Source organism: Somniosus microcephalus, chromosome 16 (genome assembly GCF_052327205.1).
Source record: "Somniosus microcephalus isolate GS21.2 chromosome 16, FLI_Smic_1.0, whole genome shotgun sequence".
Classification (NCBI taxonomy): Eukaryota; Metazoa; Chordata; class Chondrichthyes; order Squaliformes; family Somniosidae; genus Somniosus; species Somniosus microcephalus.
Window position 1 is genome coordinate 75,331,963 of NC_141002.1, and position 19,938 is coordinate 75,351,900.

The following is a 19,938-nucleotide window of genomic DNA, read 5'->3' on the forward strand; positions in this document are numbered from 1 at the left end:
TATATAAAAAAAACATATGGCCACACATTGTACTTTTTCCCCTGCGAGGGTGATCCGCCTCGCTTCCGCGAGTGGCCCCTTCCCGCCCTGCAGCTCCTCCTCAATGGGACCCCAGTGGCTGCAGCAAGGCTGGGGGAAGGCTGCTGAGGGTCAGATGGTGAGACGGCAGATGCCCTTGGGGGACGGCCTGGACCAGCTCTGGGCCTGGAGGGCCCGGCTGCTGACTGCTCCAACTCTGCTTGGGCGGCAGCAGTCTGTCCTACAGATGGTGGCAGCTGCAGTGGAGGAGTGACAGTGTTGGCTGCAGGAATGCTGCCAACCTGACAGAGCACAGGCACTCCCTGGTCGGCTGATACACTGGCACTCGCACGGGCCAGCACTGCAGCATGTGCAGCAATCTGCTGAAGCACAGACTGCTGGGCTGCTGCGGCGCAGCGAGGGCCCCGGCGATGCCTGGCCGATCCAGCAAGTGTGGCAGCAGTTAGTGCCCGTGTGGCCCTGATCTGTGTCTGCATCAGACCAGCCAGTGAATGCACGGCACGACTGAGCACTTGGCTGGAAGCTGCCTGTGCTGCCGCGAAGTCCTGCAGACTCCTTGCCTGTGCTGCACTGAATTTTTGCAGACTCCTGGCCTGTGCTGCCCCGAATTCCTGAGCACTCCTTGCCAGTGACTCTATGGAGTCAGGCATCCTTGCCACTGCAGCCATGAGCTCAGTGTGCCTGCGCTCAGCCTGGGCGCCCATTTCACCAAGGAGCCGCACCTCCTCTGCGCTCACCGTAGCAGGACTGGAGGCCAAACTCACCCTCCGGGGAGAAGGCCGCTGAGCTTCCCCACCCCTCCCGCATTGCTGCAGCCCGCTGGGCCCCGGAGCTTCACTCTCCTCAGGTCCTTCCCCCCTGCTCCCCCTCCAGGGAAGACGTGTCCCCATCATGGCCATGGGCTGCCTTGGCTGAGGGTGGCACTGATGGGCTGGCTTCCTCTTCCTCCTCCTCGACTTCAGAATCAGACACAGTGCCAGCTTGAGGGCCCGCCTCCTCACCTGGCGAATCAGCATCTGAAAGCAGGGAGGCACAAGAGTTGCTTTAGAGTGAGGACAGGGTGGCAGCGAGGGAGGCATGAGTGCTGCTATGCACTGCATTGGTTCGATAGTGGCAAAGGATGCTGGTGTGAGGCACAAGTGGAAAGAGAGAGGCCAAAAAGGTGATGACCTTACCATTGCTGCTCAGAACAGGGTCGGCATCTCCACTGGCGACGGGGCCAATCAGCCGGCCTGCCATAATGCGCTCCACACGCTGCTCCAGGTCGCTGAGCTCTTTGAGGCCAGGACGGCCTCCCCCGGTCCGTCGCTGCTGCCTGCGATTGTGGGCCAGCTTGCCCTGCAAGAGAAAGGATGGCTCTAAGTACAGTGTCAAGCCCTGATCTTGCCTGCACTGCCTCCCATGGTGGAATAGCCCTGACAGTGTCAAGCCCTGATCTTGCTTGCACTGCCTCCCATGGTGGAATAGCCCTGGCAGTTTCAAGCCCTGATCTTGCTTGCACTGCCTCCCATGGTGGAATAGCCCTGACAGTGTCAAGCCCTGATCTTGCCTGCACTGCTTCCCATGGTGGAATAGCCCTGACAGTGTCAAGCCCTGATTTTGCCTCCACTGCCTCCCATGGTGGAATAGCCCTGAGCGTCAAGCCCTCATCTTGCTTGCACTGCCTCCCATGGTGGAATAGCCCTGACAGTGTGTAAAGTGCTGAATGTGCAAGTGATTTTCATGAGAGTCCCATAGTTGCTGGATGAGGGCTGGGCATTGGGGCTTTCAGGTCCCTTTGGCCATAAAGTGAGGTGCACATGCAGGGATGAGGAGGATACTGGAAAGGGTACTCACCCTGACAACCCGAGTGAGGTCGTTGAACTTTTTTCTGCATTGCACAGGAGTCCTGGCAACCATGCTGCTGGAGGTTACCCTGTTTGCCACCTCCCTCCAGGCTTTTCTGTACTCGCTGGGCAGCGGCCTCCTGCCACTATCAGGGAAGAGGTCAAGTCGCCTGCGCTCCACTGCGCCAACCAGTAGCTTCAGGGCACCCTCGCTGAAGCGCTGCGCTCGCTCCCTAGCCTTCTCCATAGTCGTGGGCGTTGAACTGTTGAAGCAGCTATGTTCAGGCCTTGATTCAGGGCTGCAGTGTGCAGGGCGTGGCAGCCAAACAAGTCCACCCTCCCCCTTTAAGAGCTGACCGGCGCCAGCGTGTCTGCCTTCAATCAGCAACTTGCCGCACCTGCGCTGCGCCCGCCCTCGGTGTTAGCGCCTCGGCACGCCGGCTTAGCACCTTATGATAGTCGTGCATCGCCTGCTTTAGCGCAGCAGCAACCTCTTGGGGCGATGCAACTGAATATCGGCGAAGGTGGCGCTAAGTTGCGCCGGACGCTAAATTTAGCGAACGCCCGGCTGTAGCGCCCCAATCGTGGCTATACTGAATTTCTAGGCCTTAATGTTCCTGGTTCTAGCATTTTCAGGAAACATAGGGAATTAAATAAAGGGGATAGGGTGCCAGTGTCATTAAAGGATTTTATCACAGCAGTTGAATATAAGGGTGTCCTAGGGTCTGCGTTAAGACAGAATCTCTATAGATAGAGTTGAGAAATGAGAAAGGGAATGATACAATTCTGTGTGCATTACAGGCCACAACGTATGAGATAAATGTGGAGATCTGCAGACTGTTCAGAGAGATATGAAAGAACAGCAGAATATTACTGGTTTACTTTAACTGGAATTATACAGCCCAGAGGAGGCCATTCAGCCCATCGAGTCTGCATTGGCTCTTTCGAAGAGCAATCCAGTTAGTCCCACTCCCCCCGTTCTTTCTCCATATCCCTGCAATTTTTTTTCTATCCCAAAAATAGATTGGCATAATGGTAATTCAGGTGGTCAAAGAAGGAAATGTTTTTAGAATGCATCCAGGACTACTTCCTAAATCAGTCTATTCCTAGCCCAACAGGAAAATTAAAGCTTCATTTGATTTAGTTCTGGGAAAACAAGTGAGGCAAATAATCGACGTGACATTTTGAGAACAATTGGGAAATAGTAATCATAACATTGTTATGTTTAGTGTATGAGTAGAAGATGTTAATGAAGAATCAAAGCCAAGGGGGCTGGACTGGGAAAAGGCATAGCTCAGCAAGATAAGACGGGACCTGGCCCACATTACTTGGGAGAAAAGTTAGCACAACATGGTGACAGATCAGCAGTAGAAAATCTTCAAATATGAGATAGATAAAATATAAATAAATATATTCTAATGTAGCAAAAAGTGGATGCATCAAAAGAATATAGTTCCATAAATAAATGGATTAAAGCCATACTGAAACTTAAAAGAGTGGCAGATGATCAAAGTAGGGCTAACAATATTTTAAAAAATCAAAAGGAATTCACAGATCATGGCCTAATATTTGTGATTGGAGACTTCCTGCAGGCGGATGCTTCCGACCTGTAAAATATCTACGCATTTACCTGGTGGCCCGGAAGATACGGAAGATTGCGATCCTGGGTCTCTCCGGGTACGCACGGGCAGAGGCCCACGTATCCCAGGTGTTAGAAATCAGGGGTGTCCAAAATGTAAATGGTTATGCGGATAAAATTGTGACATGAATAATGCTGTGTTTACATGATTGTATTAGAACTGGAGACAAAAAGTCTCTTTAGATTAGTCTTAGAATAATTAGATAGATGCTTAGTATCTGCTAGTGTTTTGGTTCTCTGCGGATGTTATAGCAGATGTTAAGGTAGGAATTGGAGTTAGCTTAACAACACTGCTTGTAAGGATAATTCAAAGTTAATGAGTATGAAAGGTATAGAATGAAAGGAATTTGGGGAGGTGAAGGTATCCATCTTAGGATGGGGCCGTTTGCTGGATGGAAGTGAGATAACGACTGGCTGAAGTGGGACAGCTCTGGCTTGGGCCTCCTGATTGAAAGAGTACACGGCCAGGCCTTGTACTTGCTGTGCCAGGGAGGATAGGGACCAGGGAGATAAGACACGAATTCCAAAGGAAGAACCTTCCGAAAGATTAACCAATGAGATGAATTGGCTGAGATCATGCAGCCCTATTACGGGAGGGCTTTCATCCAAAAATCGAGATAAAGAACTCGATGCCCAATTGGGTAATGAGGTTTTAGGGGAACCTCTATAGGTTAAATGGTCTTGTCAATAATTTGGCCTCAGGCCCACCCCTAAAAAGAGAATAAAAGTGACCCCCTGAGGGCTTGCCCACACAGACGGTGGAGAGGAGAGCCAAGCAGAAATTAGGCTGGTCGAACGCTCTTTCGAGAGTGATCCCATGCTCACCAAATCGGAGGTTCTAGACGAGAGGAAGAGAGGCCGCAAGCCAAAGAACTGTTCACGCACGCCAGCCGTCTGTCCAATTGGGACCGGAACCAGCTGCTTCTCATGGTCGTATGTTTTTGCTGTATAACTAGCATGTTATATTCCATCTTAAACTCTGATTAAACACAATATACCTACCATATTGGTTTGTAGTCGATCCTGAATATTTGAAAGACTAGAAACAAGCTACTGATTGACCTAATCTCTACACAGGGGTGCATGCGGTTCGCAAGCGCAACTGCGATCATGTGGGCCAGCTCAACCAATAAAAGAAGGGAATCCCCAGTCATACTTATGGGAGTTCTGTATATATGAATGGGGATCACTTAAAAAATACATGAACACATGAAATAAATTTTAAAAAAGACATATTTAAAATTAATTAAAATGCCATTTAATTAAATATTTTAAACAAAAATTTATGGGGGAAAAATTCGGTGGCGTCCCCTTTGGAGTGCTAACTTCGCCAGGGCGCTACCTTTAGTGCCCCGAAAAAGTTAGTGCTCCTGCACTGTACATTCAGTGGTAGCGCCCCAAGCAGGAGGCAGGGTGCTACTGGAAGCACTCCCCATTCCTCCTGGGGCGCTACAAGTAAATATCACAGCGCTATGTGCAACAGCGGCATGCAGGCTATGGCAGGCCTCCCTCCCCTGATTAAAGGGGAGGGGCCTAGCGCTGCGAGCACCAGGGCCCTGCTGGACCACCGGGGAGTGGGGTGCAGGGAAAACAGCCCGGCACTCAAGAGGAGTGCCGGGCTGAGCGATCGTGGTTGGCACCCCGAATATAAAAGGGGAAGGGGCCAGGTGCTGGCAGGCAGCCCAAAAAAAGTGGCCACACAACACCTGCCCTTTAACTTGCGCCGCCGCGGCTGCAAAAACATTACCCTGACCCTGTCGGACATATCGTCCGGCGATAGGTCAGGGTGCAACTGAAGTTTGCGGCCGGGGCGCGAGTGGGACACTGTGCACGGCGATGATGTCATCGCCGGAGGCGCAGTGCCGCAGAGCGCTACCGGCTACTGCCGCCATTGACCTCCCGCTGTATTTTGCGGGAGGCATTAGCGGCATCCCGCTCGGGTGCTAGGGGCTTTGCACCCCGTTAGCACCCCCCGGGGGCGCAAAGCAACACAATTTTTCACCCTATACGTTTTAATGGGGCTAAAAATAAACTTACCTTATTGGACAGGGTTTTTAATGTATAAATGAGTGATAAAATTTTATTTTTCTATCTTTTAAAACTTTTATGCTTTGACCAGGCGTAAGAATTTCACGGGCATTCAGCAGGCAGAAGTTGGAAAATAGCACAACTCTCCACCCGCAGAGGCCCTTCTCCCGGGGATGTGGAGGATCTGTCAAGAAGATTTTTGACAGATCAGAAGTTCTGGGTTTTAGCACATGTGCTTTGCATGCCTAAACCCGGAACTTGCACGGCCCCTACGGGCGCATACGCACCTCATACATACCCATAAGGGTCGCAAAATATGGCCCAATATAAAAGGAATTAGTAAGGGCTTTTATAAGCATAAAAAAGTAAAAGAATAGTTAAAGGGAGGATAGGACCACTCAGAGGTGAAGGATGAAAGTATGGCAGATATATTAAAAGAATAGTTTGCATCAGTTTTTAAAAAATATGGTGGAAATTAGGATATTTGTGTACTAGAGGAAGATATGGAACAATTGTTACAGGTAACTATAAAAAAGAGCTGAGTCTGAAAAAAATAGCAGAACTCAAGGTGGACAAGTCACCAAGCCTTGATGGCGTGCATCCTAGGCTGTTGAAAGAAGTTATAGAGGAGGTAGCAGAGGCTCTGGCCACAGTTTTACAACTAAATATGAAACTTGTGCCATTGGACTGGAGAGTAGCCAATGTACTGCCCGTGTTCAAGATAACAGGACTACATCCATTGCAGCATAGAAGGATAAGAGGAGATTTATTGGAGGTTTTAAAATTATGAAACGTTGAGATAGAGTGAACAGTAAACCAGGGATGAAAGACTTCATTTACGTGGAGTGACTATAGAAATTGGGGTTGTTCTCCTTAGAGCAGAGAAGGTTAAATGGAGATTTGATAAAGAAGTTCAAAATTTTGAAGGATTTTGACAGAGTAAATAAGGAGAAACTGTTTCCAGTGGCAGAAGGGTCGGTAACCAGAGGACACAGATTTAAGGTGATTGGGAAAAGAACCAGAGGCGACATGAGGAAAAAATGTTTTATGCAGCGAGTTGTTATGATCGGGAATGCACTGCCTGAAAGGGTGATGGAAGCAGATTCAATAATAACTTTCAAAAGGGAATTGGATAAATACTTGAAAAGGAAAAAAAATGCTGGGCTATGGGGAAAGAGCAGGGGAGTGGAACTAATTGGATAGCACTTTCTAAGAGCTGGCACAGTCACAATGGGCTGAATGGCCTCCTTCTGTGCTGTATCATTTCTGATTCTATGATTCATGGGAAAGATTATTTCCTAAAGTTGGGGAATCAGTAATGAAGGGTCATCAATTTCAAATTATAACTATCCAGAAGGAAGGCCATGAAGCAATGGCCCTGAATTTAAGGTCAGCAACGAAGCAAAGGCATTCGCTGCTGGCCCGAAGTATGCTCCACAAAGGAATCTCACTTTGGGTTTTCCAACCTTGAATTCAATTCAACAGAACTCAATGGGGATCTCTGCTCTGACGTCAACAGGTTGTCTAAGCAGCCAATCAAAAGGCAGAATTCTCACAGACAGCGAACAAGGAAGTGGGTAAGCCCTTAAAATTCTAATATTTTAAAATAGTTAGAGAGAGCAAAAGAAAGATTGGGGCTCTCACATGGGGAAAGGCAAACCTGAAATAAAGATGCACAAATTTAAAGTAAAAAATGTTAAACTCTTTTTGAAAAATTAAAATGGACAAATTTCACACTGCACAAAATTATAATTAGATTTCCAGGCCCTTAACATTTGTTTAGCAGTCAGAATGCTGTTAAAACCCCAGTTACACCTAATCCCATTGGGTCTAACTTTTAGTGGGGAATTTAACAGCGTACTAACTGTGGAAGAGCTGAAGTTTTCGTCAGTTTCAATGATTTACGAGATTTCACTGATTGCTGGTTCTGTGGCGGATGGGGGGGAGGTGGGGGAGAAAGCGCAGCCAGTTTCGGAGCTGTCATTGACAGACTGCAACTTAGGGATTTCCGCATGCGCTTGTGCATGCGCCAAATCCTGAAGTTGCGGTCAGTATCAAAGGTCGTCATACTGACTGCAAACTCAGGGCCAATATGTTTTCTATTGTCTTTGTGAAAAATATTAAGAGATTAATTTCTCTTGATCAGATATAAGTATTATTTGAGCTGTTTTTTAAAACATGAATACTGCTTTCAGGTTGCCTCGCTGAGGAGATATTAAACCAAAAAGAACTAGGTTTTATTTCAGTAGTACACTAATGATAAACATTCCTAACTCTTACTAAATAACAATGAATGGTTATGAACAACATTTTTCTCATTTATTAGCTTATTCCTCATAAACAAAAAGCTCATCAAAACATCACAAATGCAACTATTTTGTTTCTCTGAACTGGGCTGACTAAGTGGACAATGATATCTTTCTTTCTAGTTAAAATGAAAACAAAATGTATACACTGTTAATCCAATACGGCAAACTGACTCTTCGTACACAGATTACTAACCTTGTATTGAGGCCAAATGATCTTTGCCGAGGTGTCCTAGTCGCCCTTTCTCTCTTTTGCCAAATAAACGGCCTATAGAGGATTTGATTCCTTTCTTTTTTTGTGCTTTATGGAGTGAGTCCTGGCTACTTGTACTGCTATAGTTGCCCATTTCTGCCTCTAGTGATGCTGAAAAGCTGTAAAGGATCAGTTCAAAAGTTGGCATTTTATTATATTTCTTCTCATTCAACCTTTTGTAAATGATTCTTTGCACATTGTTACTATTGTATTTCTTCTGATTTAACAAAAATAATTTCAGTAAAAATATATAAATTAATGGATCACCAACCTTAACTGCTTATATGCTTATAAATCATGTGACAGATAAAAATATGAGATTGCCATAAAAATTTCAGATCACAAATTTGCACAATACTTATAAAAAGTTTATGAAAAGGCCATCATGATCAATTTGTGAATAGAAACATTTCTAAACTTACAAAATAATTACTTTAAAAATTCTTAGCTTATTTGCTAAACTGATCTCTTGCTTAAGCTCAGTGTGAGCAAGAAGAACAATCCACAGGAGAGTCTCAAATAATTCAAAAAATAACCTTGCCATGAAGAAGGAAAAATGTGATTCCCTGAAACATTTCCCTTACTGGACTGGAAACAATTTAATATAATACTCCTGTGAACTATCCCTATCCACACATGAAATTTATTGATAAACTGATGGGCCCAGAAATTCGGGTCTCCACGGGTGAGTACGCACGGGGTACTCACCCGTAGGCCCGATGGAAGTGCCGGTTTCCTGCATGCACTGCGCATGCGCGGGAAACTGGCACTTCCGTTCCTCTGAAAGCAGGGGTTCAGAGGTCAAACGCGTGCGCGGGAAAGGCTGCACGTGCGCATCAAACTTAGTTTTTTTTTACAGGTTTTTCCGTGAGGGTAAGTCTGCAGAATTTACACATATAAAAAGCAGGCGTAAGGCCTGCTTTTTACAAGGTAAGTGGTGAATTAATTAAAATGAAACATTTTTTCCACAGGTTTATTATTTTTAAATACTTTAAAGCAAGGTAAGTTTATTTTTATCCCCGTTAAGAAGATAAAATTATTTTTTTCAAAAATTTAAATTATTGTTTAAAATAGTTATTTCATGTAATTTATAGTTTATTTTAAAAATGTGATGTTTTTTAAAAATGTATTTGAAGGTTTAGTGCTATTTTGGGGCCGTAGTATTTATAAGTCTTGACAGCACTTCCTGTCAAGACTTATGAATGGAGCATTCCCTGCTCCGATTGGCTGCCCATGGCCCACGTGATCCTGGGGACGCATCGAACTAACTGCGCCCCTGGGATGCGCAAGCACTGCGCGCTGGCAGCTGGACCAGGCCCCGGATCGGAATTCCACGGGGCCCTACAGCTCAACGGACGGCACGCAAGGTAAGTGCAGGTTGGGGGCTTGCACCCGCGGGAAGCCCCCAACCCGAATTTCTGGGCCATAGATGTCTAATAACATGACGTATTTAAAAAAAAAATCATCATGAGCAAACCTATCCATGCAATCTTGTACGCAAGTCATAGGCATAGACCCCTGTCCCAGATGTACTTACCTTCGTATATCATCATGGTAAGAGGGCAGGGTGTGTGTCATTCGTACTGGTCTTGGCGTTGAGGGAGGCGATGTTTCACATTTTATTGTGGCTTTGTCTTCACGACCATCTTCCTGCACAGCTGCAATCTGAAGAGTAAGAAGCAAAACCTTTGGCATCAAACATATACTAAATGGTGATAATATTTAAACCTCATTATATCCACATGTTTTTTGATATTACAGTTTTAACATTACTTGCCAGAAGTTTATTTAAAGATGACATGAAATGTACTAATTAGCACTTGTTTATTTATGCCTAACCACAAATAATCTGAAAATATGTTCAGCAACATTAAAGAAATAATAAGAGTTTAAATTAATTATGTAAACACCTTCAAAATGTTTAAACATGGTTCTCAAAAGAATAATTGTATGTCTAAAATCTAAACATATACCATTCTCATAGAATGCAGTTAAAATAATTACCTTTCTCCGATGCTTCCTTAGATCACTAGGCTGATGTTTGCAAAAGAGTAAAGGCACAAATTAAGTAGGAACTGCAGATTGTCAATGTAAATATTCTTTCATTTTCCAATTTGACTTTGAATAAGAGTTTACCATGTGTTATGTATGCATAACAAACCAACAGAGATGTTTACAACCAGAGCTTCGAGCATGCTTGGGAACCTAGGCTCTTAGAATTTCCATTCAAAAATATCAAGTAAGTCTCTATGTTAAGTTTGAACTATGATGATGGCCCATGCTTTCTGTGATCTAAAAATTTGAAATGCAAAAGATTTAACTGTAGATTACCGTCCGTGCACATGAATAACTCATTTAAAAAATACACAGTAGCACTGTTAAAGCTTTTGTCAACACTTGAAAGAAAATTCAGAAATAACCCATTGCCCTAAGTTTCATTCCTAAACTCACCAATGTCATGATGCCCATACGATCAATGTCCCGGGCAGGGCTACGTGCTCTGAATTTGGGTGTTGAGTGTCCACTGATAGGAGGGGAGGAGCTAGCTAATGACGAAGCAGTGACAGAGCCTGTAATAGATCTCCCTGGATGCATTCTGGCCAAATTTAGACCTTCAAGGCTAACACTACCCACTCGATTCTCAATTTCCTCAGCACGAAGTTCAGTTGACTCTTTTTCTTCCTGAATCAACCTGAAAAATCCATAATGGTTTGAAGTAAAAAGAGTCATGCATTTCTGTTCTTTCATATAAAATTATCAAGTGTGCTGGCAGTTGGTTGTACCATTCTTAGTTTTAAGAGACATTTGTAATTCATTAAAATGCCTTAAAACAAGGTTCAATTAAATGATCAATATACTGTGCCATGAATAGCTATTATGTGTGTTTATACCAATGATTCTCCACGCTGTGAACTCATAAGCTTTGTCATGCTATCCAAAGTAGAGGCTAGAGACCTCCATACATAGAGGGAGGAAAATTGTCAAGCAAATAACCCAGATCTTTTCACGTTAGACTTCTTAGTGGCCAGTTCAAAACAGTATAGGCAGAATTCCTAGAGAAGGCCACTCATGCCCTCTTTACTGCAGAATTGTGCATGGACAGTGGTGCGGAAAGGGAGAGATAAGAAAGGAAATCTAAATTATGAGAGCAGAAATGTTTAAATAATCAATTAAGAATCCTTTAATATGGTGCAAGAGCATTAATTTTTTGGTAATATGAAATGTTATCAATAGAACATAAGAAAGTCTGGAGTATTAAAAAAACCATTAGATTATCAAATCTTCTCTATCCAGAGTCCATGTATGATTATTTTATCTTGGATCACTGTCTGCTGATCCCCTACTTTAAGGGACGCCCAAAACGTCAAGCAGTGCTTGAGCTTTTCTTCATAACTAAGTCCTTTAAGGGCTGGAATCACCCTGCTCACTCTTCTCTGAATTCTTTCTAATGCATCTATATACTTATTGAGGTAGAATGACCTAAACTGCACATTATACACCAGAACATGGCTTACTATTGATCTGTACAATGTCAATATAACTAGTTTTGACTTTTAATCGAATGTCTTGCAAATGCATTCTCCTACCTGATTTGCCTTATTGAAAACTTTTGGGGCCAGTTGCTTTCACTGATCTACTGCAGAATAGGTCCCTTTCATGTTGTATGTGTACAGTTACCTGTTCTTATATGCACTACCCTATGTTTATCTACATTAAAACATATCTGCCATATCTTAGTCCATCTACAAAATTAGTCTAAATCTCTCTTAAGATAATGTCTCATTATTGAAATATAATATGGCATAAAGACAAAAGAACAGTATTCACCTTATTTCATTGTTAATAGCATCAAGCTGCTCTTGCAACATCATGGCAAGAGTCTGAGCATCAGAGTGCCCACTAGGTGAAAGAAGGTCCATGGAACTAAATATAGTTTCTCTGTCATCATCATCGATGTCAGACATTTCAGTGTCACTCTCAAATTGATGGCTGCTCAGAATACTAATATGTTGAGTTCTGCTCCAATCTTTGTCATCAAGTGTCTGTATCTGAAAAGCAGAAAAAATGGGTCAAAATCCACTAGCGGTTCTCCTGATCATCCACCATAACTTCAGCAGAAGATCCGCAGAGACCTTGGGGAAATGGCATAAATACCGTTTGCGGATCTTCCACTAAAGTTATGGTGGATGAATTTCACATTCCATAACCCTCCCATTTTATCATTTCAATTTCACTGCCACAAGCATAAACTAAATGGAAAGCTAGGAAATAACAAGTTAATATTTTTACATCAGCTTGATTTTAATCCTTTCATTATTATCATCCCTTGCTCCTTTCCAAAAACACATATTTCCATACAACATAACATCCAATAACAGTGTTTGTTCATTTCAAATGGCTAACATTCTGAAACATATTTTAAAAAATTCTACAGAATTGAGAAGTAACAGTATTATTTGATACACTAAAACCAAATTCCACTTTCATATATTTTCAATTTTGGTGCAGAGATTTTGGGGGGAATTTTAACCCCCAACAACGGGTAGATTTGGGTCAGGTGGGAAGTAAAAATATAAAAGAATCTCAAGCCCGAGCCCAACCTGCCTTGAATCTGCCCACTTCCGGTTTTAACGGAGGTGGTACAGGGTTGCGGGCGATCAACCCGCTCCCAGGAGGTAGGTTCTTCATTTGAATATTTTAATAAGGCTGTGTGCCTCAAATTCTTTTCTCTTTTCCAGTTTTAATGCTGGCTGGCCATGTTTCCTGGGCCTCAGGAAACCCAGCAGCTAAGAACATAAGAACATAAGAAATAAGAGCAGGAGTAGGCCATACAGCCCCTCGAGCCTGCTCCGCCATTCAATAAGTTCATGGCTGATCATCGACTTCAACTCCATTTTCCCACCCGATCTCCATATCCCTTGATTCCCCTAGAGTCTAAAAATCTATCTATCTCAGCCTTGAATATACTCAAAGACTCAGCATGCACAGCCCTCTGGGGCAGAGAATTCCAAAGATTCACAACCCTCTGAGTGAAGAAATTCCTCCTCATCTCGATCTTAAGTGGCCTACCTCTTATCCTCAGACTATGTCCCCTAGTTCTAGACACTCCAGCCAGAGGAAACAACTTCTCAGCATTTACCCTGCCAATCCCCTCCAGAATCTAGTATATTTCAGTGAGATCACCTCTCATTCTTCTAAACGCCAGAGAGTATAGGTTCATTCTACACAATCTCTCATCATAGGACAGCCCTCTCATCCCAGGAATCAATCTAGTGAACATTTGTTGCACCGCCTCCAAGGCAAGTATATCCTTCATTAGATAAGGAGACCAAAACTGTGCACAGTACTCCAGGTGTGGTCTCACCAAGGCCCTGTACAATTGTAGCAAGACTTCCTTACTCTTATACTCCAACCCCCTTGCAGTAAAGGCCAACATGCCATTTGCCTTCCTTATTGCTTGCTGTACCTGCATGCTAAGGGGTGGTGAGGACTGCTGCATGGAACAGGTAAGTGCTTTTCTAGCACTGTTTGTGGATTGGAGGACCAGGAACGCTTCCCCTCAATCCACCAAGGAAACCTGTTAAACTCCCCAGCAATTGGTGCCCCCACCCCTCCACGATCCGATGCCCTCCCGAGTTCTCCACGGCCCTCAATCTCCTCTTGGCCCCCCCGCCATGTCCTCCACAGGCCCTCTGTGATCTTTTCCGCTCCTCCCCCAATCTCTCCGGGCCCCCATTGATATTACCTCCCCCGATTTCTCCGGTCACCCCATTGATAACCCCCTCATCGATGTCACCCAGACCCCCGATCTATCTCGGACCCTCCATCAATGTCACCCCTTGACCCTTGGGGGGAGAAATTCGGTATCGCCCCATTTGGGGCGCAATTATCGGCCGGGTGCAAAGTTTAGCACCTGGCACTAATTATCACCTCTGACTGCAAACTTGGCCTTTATCGCCCCTGGAGGTGATTGGAGCGCTAAATCAGGCGCTGCACACCTATCTTAAGGCGCAAAGGCCGAGGAGCGAGGCGCTAACTCAGAGCATGGGCGCAGCGCAGGTGATGTCAGTTAGCAATGGAGCACAGACACACTGGCGCCGGCCAGTTCTTAAAGGGGAGGGTCGATCTTGCTCTCCAGCCACACCCTGCTCATTGGAACCTTGAATCTCGGCCTGGAGAGACCTGTGCCTACATTTTCCAGCCAAGGACTATGGAGAGGGTGAGAGAATGAGCTCAGCGCTTCAGCGAGCGGGCCTTGGAGGCTCTGGTTGGCGTGGTGGAGCACAGAAGATCTATACTCTACCCTGAGAGTGGCAGGAGGCCTTTGTCGCGCGACTACAGAAGAATGTGGATGGAGGTGGCTCAGCACGTCTCCTCCAGGAGCATGGTGCCCAGGACCCATACTCAATGTCGCAAAAAGTTCAACGACCTCACTTGGGTCGTCAGGGTGAGTGGCTTTTTTTCAATACCTCTCCATCCCTCCATTTCAACCTCACTCTATTGCCAGAGGGTCTTAAAACCCCACTGCCCAACACTCATCCAACACCTATGGCCCTCTCATGAAGCACACATGCATATTCCACACCTTGCATACAGTAAAGGCTATTCAACTATGGGAGGGTCATCAGGCAAGACCATGGCTGCATACAGTAAGGGCTATTCAACTATGGGAGGCACATCAAGCAAGACCAAGGCTGCATACATGTAGGGCTATTCAACTATGGGAGGCACATCAGGCAAGACCATGGCTGCTGTCCTTTTTGTCCTTTTTCTTGCAGGCCAAGCTATCTCATAACAGGAGACAGCAGCAACGGACGAGTGGAGGGCGGCCTCAACTGCAATCCCTCAGCGATCTGGAGGCGTGTGTCCGCAGGATTGTGGCAAGCCAGGTGATCGGTCCCGTCGCCCCTGGAGAGGTCGACCCCGTTCGGGACAGCAATGGTAAGGTCATCAGGCTTTCTCTCCTCTCTCATTCCACTTGTCCTTCACAACATCAGCCTTTGACACTTTCAATCCAACTTATTAAATCGCTCCACTTCTTCCTCCCTTACTGCCCCCCTGCCCTCACGCTAAAGCCACTCTTGTACCTCCCTGCTTTCAGATGGTGATTCACCAGCTGAGGAGATGGGCCCTCAAGCTGCCAGTGGGAGCGAAGCCGCAGGTGAGGAGGAAGAGGAAGCCGGAGCTTCAGCGCCACCCTCTCCCGAGGAAGCCCATGCCCACACTGGGACCACGCCTTCCCTGGAGAGGAGCAGGGGTGAAGGGTCTGATGAGGGTGAAGCTCCGGGATCCAGCGAGTTGCAGCAACGCGATGTGGCTAGGGAAGCTCGGGGGCCTTCACCCCGGAGGGAGAGTAGGCCAGCGAGTCCTGCTGCACTGGACGCAGAGGAGGAGCGGCTCATCGTTGAAATGAACACCCAGGTGGTGGACATGCACACTCAGCTCATGGGTGCAGTGGGCAGGGTGCCCAAAACTATTGATCACTGGCAAGGAGTGTGGAGCACTACGCTGTAGCACAGGCAGATGCCACGCAAATGCTTAGTGCTGCAATTCAGTCACTGGCTGCCGTGATCCAATCTCAGACTGGTCTCATGCAGTTTCAGATTGAGGCCACACAAGCACTGACTGCTGCCATTGTCGTTGGTTCGGATACATTTCCCCGGGGCTCTCACCGCGCCGCAGCAGGCCAGCAATCTGTGCTCCAGCAGATTGCTCTGGATGCTGAGGTGCTGCCCCGTGGGAGTGCCAGTGTGACGGTCGAGCAAGGAGGTGCTGTCCTCTCTCAAGATGACAGCATTCCTGCTGCCGTCACTGTCACTTCCCCATTGCACTTCCCACCACCTGTAGCCCAGACTGCTGCCGCCCATGCAGAGTTGGTGCAGTCTGAAGCCGGGCCCTCCAGGCCCAGAGCTGGTCGAGGCCGTCCTTCAAGGGCATCTGTAGTCTCAGGTTCTGACAATCAGCAGCCTTCCACCAGCCTTGCTGCAGCCACTGGGGCCCCATTACGGAGGAGCAGTAGGGTGGGAAAGGGGGAAGTGCGCAAGGGAAGGAGATCACCCTCGAAGGGCAAACAGTAGGAGGTGTGATGAAATGTTGGGAATTTTTTTATTAAAGGCTGAGGTTCCTGTTCAAACTTTTGTTCAGTGTTTTGGCCATTATCTCCAGGTTGTAAGAACCAGTTATGTTAATTAATGATTTTTTGTGTTTGTTTCTATTAGTTTGTCATGAAGAAATTACACACACAGAGTTTGTAAAATAAAAAAGTTTTTGTATTCAAAATGTACAGGTTTGGCCTTTGGAATCATTGCTGCCTTGGCTGGCTTTGGGGTTGCGGGTTGCTTTCCATCATGTTGTTCTCCATGCCAGAAGCCATTTCCTGAGCAGGGGCCTAGAAGCGGCTTGTTATCAGTCATTGATGTCAGGAATGACCCAGGTTCTGTCTCGCCTCGCCACCAGAGGGCACCATGAACTCTTAATTGTTTCCTTCTTTCTTCCTAATCGTACTCACCTGTGTATGGTTATATGCCTGCTATTTAAGTGGTGCTTAGTTTTATGTCCGGTGCTCAGTCTTAAGTTTCACACTGCCTTGTGATCCTCTTGCCGGCCTGCTAGCCGTTGTTATTTTGTTTGTTTCTAGTAAAGTCTATCTTTGTGTTTGCAACCTATCCTCTGCCTGAGTTTGCCTTCCTGCAGTTGGGTTCACCCAGTACCACTCGCCACAGCAAGACTGAGCCAAACATGGACCCAGCAGAGGGACCAATGGCCACGATGAGTCTTTGAACATCTACAACTGATCTTGGATGAACTGTGGTGCTTCGCCACGTCGTTCTCCCGAAGCCAGAAACAGCTGGAGGCCCTCGTCATTGCTTTCCATCAGAGCCAGTGTCAGGCGACCCAAGCTACTCCAGCACCGTTACCCGCTCCTTCGGTTTTGCTTCCCCCTCTGAAAGAACCCTGATTACCTGCACCCGAGCGCTATGACGGTAACCCGGGATGATGTCGAGGTTTTCTAACCCAGTGTTCCCTGGCTTTTGAGCTGCAAGGTTCATTGTTTCCCACTGACCGTTCCCGAGTAGCCTACATCGTTTCGCTACTCACCGGCAAAGCACTTACCTGGGCTACGGCCGTCTGGGAACAACAAACTCCGGCATGTTCAAACTAACAACTTTTCACTGAGGAAATGAGAAAGGTCTTTGATCATCCTGTCAGTGGGAGAGAGGCATCTAACAAACTGCTTCGGCTTTGCCAGGGGGCTCGTAGCGTTGCGGACATCGCCATTGAGTTTCGCACTCTCGGGGCGGAGAGCCAATGGAATTCGGAGGTGCTCATAGCCACTTTTCGCCACGGTCTCACGGATGAAATCAAGGACGAACTGGCTTCCAGAGATTCAGTGAGTGATTTGGAGTCTCTCTTTGATATGTCCATTCGAGTGGATAATCGTCTCCGTGAGAGGCGAAGAGAACGCCGCTCCTTTTTCACCCCACTTCCGGAAACAAGAGCCTTCCCTGCTTCAAAGCCATCCGAGAGCCTCCGAGCCATCCCGAGTCCATCTTTGACTGCTCCAGAGGAGCCCATGCAGTTGGGAGTAGCTCGTCTCTCGCAGCCTGAACGTGATCGCCGAATGAGAGAGGGATCTTGCCTCTATTGTGGGGAACCGGGTCACTTTCGCTCTTCTTGTCCAGAGTTGGTGGGAAAAGCCAGGGCTCATCCAGGACGGAGGGCCCTGAGATGAGCGTAACCGTCCCTCCCAGCCCCACTGTTTCTAGGGTCCTGCTGGCATCTTCCCTTTTCTGGGGCAATCAACAACATGATCTTAAGGCCCTGGTGGATTCTGGGGCCGATGGTAACTTCATGGATCTGGGTTTAGCTAAACAGCTCAAGATTCCCCATACCCATCCAGATCACCCCCTCACTGTTATCGCCCTGGATGGAAGACCCCTGGGCTCCGGAACTATTCACCATCTTACTGCCCCCCTGTGTTTGGGCGTGGAAGGACAACATTTCGACACCATCCAATTCTCCCTTATCCACTCTCCCGAGTTTCCATTAGTTCTGGGTTACCCTTGGTTGGCCTGCCATAATCCACGCATGGATTGGGCCGCCGGCTGACTTACGGAATGGGGCTCCGCCTGCCACACCACCTGTCTTCGCTCCAAGCCTTCTTCCCAGCCCCAGGAGCCCCCATCTCACTCTGAATTGTCCTGAGTGCCTCCCGAGTATGAGGATTTAAGAGAGGTTTTTAGTAAGGTTCGAGCCACATCACTTCCCCCTCATAGGCCATATGACTGTGCCATTGACCTCCTGCCTGGGCCATGCCCACCTAGGGGTAGGATCTTCTCTCTTTCTGCTCCAGAGACTGCCGCCATGGAGGATTACATCCGTGACGCCCTCGCCGCTGGCTTCATCCGTCCGTCCACCTCTCCTGCTGGTGCCGGTTTTTTCTTCGTGAGTAAGAAAGATGGAGGTCTCCGCCCCTGCATCGACTACTGTGGCCTTAACAAGATTACTATAAAGAACCGTTATCCTCTGCCGCTCATGTCGACGGCCTTCGAGCTACTACAGGGAGCCACAGTCTTCACAAAATTGGATCTCCGCAACGCCTACAACCTCATCTGTGTCCGCGAAGGGGACGAGTGGAAGACGGCATTCAACACACCTACTGGGCACTATGAGAACCTGGTCATGCCCTTTGGATTGACCAACACCCCTGTTGTGTTCCAGGCGCTCATCAACGATGTCCTCTGAGACATACTGAATCGCTTTGTCTTTGTCTACCTGGATGACATTCTCATTTTCTCCAAAACTCTTCACGATCATGTCCAGCATGTAAGGCAAGTCCTGCAACGTCTGCTTAACAACCTCTTGTTTGTCAAGGCTGAGAAGTGTGAGTTTCACGTTTCCACGGTTTCATTCCTGGGCTTCATCATCTCCAGCGGCAATATCCAAATGGACCCTGGCAAGACCCAAGCTGTCCGAGATTGGCCACCACCCACTTCTCTCAAACAGGTGCAACGCTTCTTGGGGTTTGCTAATTTCTATCGGAGATTCATCAGTAACTTCGGCACCATTGCTGCCCCTCTCAACGCCCTCACCAAAACCGCTTCCACCCGGTTCAGTTGGTCTGCTGAGGCTGCACAGGCTTTCGAGGATCTCAAGCGGCGCTTCACGTCTGCTCCCGTCCTCGTGATTCCGGATCCCTCACTCCCCTTCATTGTCGAGGTGGATGCCTCTGATATAGGAGTGGGTGCCGTTTTGTCCCAGCGGTCTAACAACAACAAACTGCACCCTTGCGCCTTCTTTTCTCGCCGACTCACTCCTGCAGAGCGAAACTATGATATTGGAAACAGGGAACTACTAGCAGTTAAGTTGGCACTGGAGGAGTGGAGACATTGGTTGGAGGGGTCTAAACACCCGTTCATTGTCTGGACAGACCATAAGAATCTGGCCTATATCCAGGAGGCCAAACAGCTTAACTCCCGTCAAGCTCGCTGGGCACTGTTTTTCAATCATTTCGACTTTGTCCTGTCATATCGTCCAGGATCCAAGAATCTCAAGCCTGATGCTCTCTCCAGGCAATTTGATCCACCTGAGCGGGAGAGACAACCAGAACCTATTCTTCCAACTTCTCGAATTGTAGCACCGGTTCGCTGGGGGATCGAGATGCTGGTCAGAAAGGTATTCGTGGCAGCTTGTGCTACTTGTGCTACTCGATCCCGCCCCCAGGGTTTGCTGCATCCTCTCCCCATTCTCACCCACCCCTGGTCACACCTCTCTGTGGATTTTATCACAGGCCTTCCACCATCTCAAGGCAACACTGTAATTCTGGTCATCGTGGATCGCTTCTCC

The 19,938-nt window shown here is 47.0% G+C and overlaps 1 protein-coding gene across 1 annotated transcript in view; it reads right to left on the reverse strand.

The window, feature by feature from the left end:
- The window catches only part of ppfia2 (PTPRF interacting protein alpha 2), a 368,545-nt gene that overhangs the window by 170,453 nt on the left and 178,154 nt on the right, over positions 1-19,938 (reverse strand). Inside the window, exons 13-17 of the mRNA XM_086009289.1 lie at positions 11,920-12,140; positions 10,543-10,783; positions 10,096-10,125; positions 9,629-9,756; positions 8,035-8,210 (exon numbers count right to left, since the gene is read on the reverse strand). Of these exons, the coding sequence (XP_085865415.1) occupies positions 8,035-8,210; positions 9,629-9,756; positions 10,096-10,125; positions 10,543-10,783; positions 11,920-12,140 (796 nt within the window). The remainder of the gene's footprint in view (positions 1-8,034; positions 8,211-9,628; positions 9,757-10,095; positions 10,126-10,542; positions 10,784-11,919; positions 12,141-19,938) is intronic.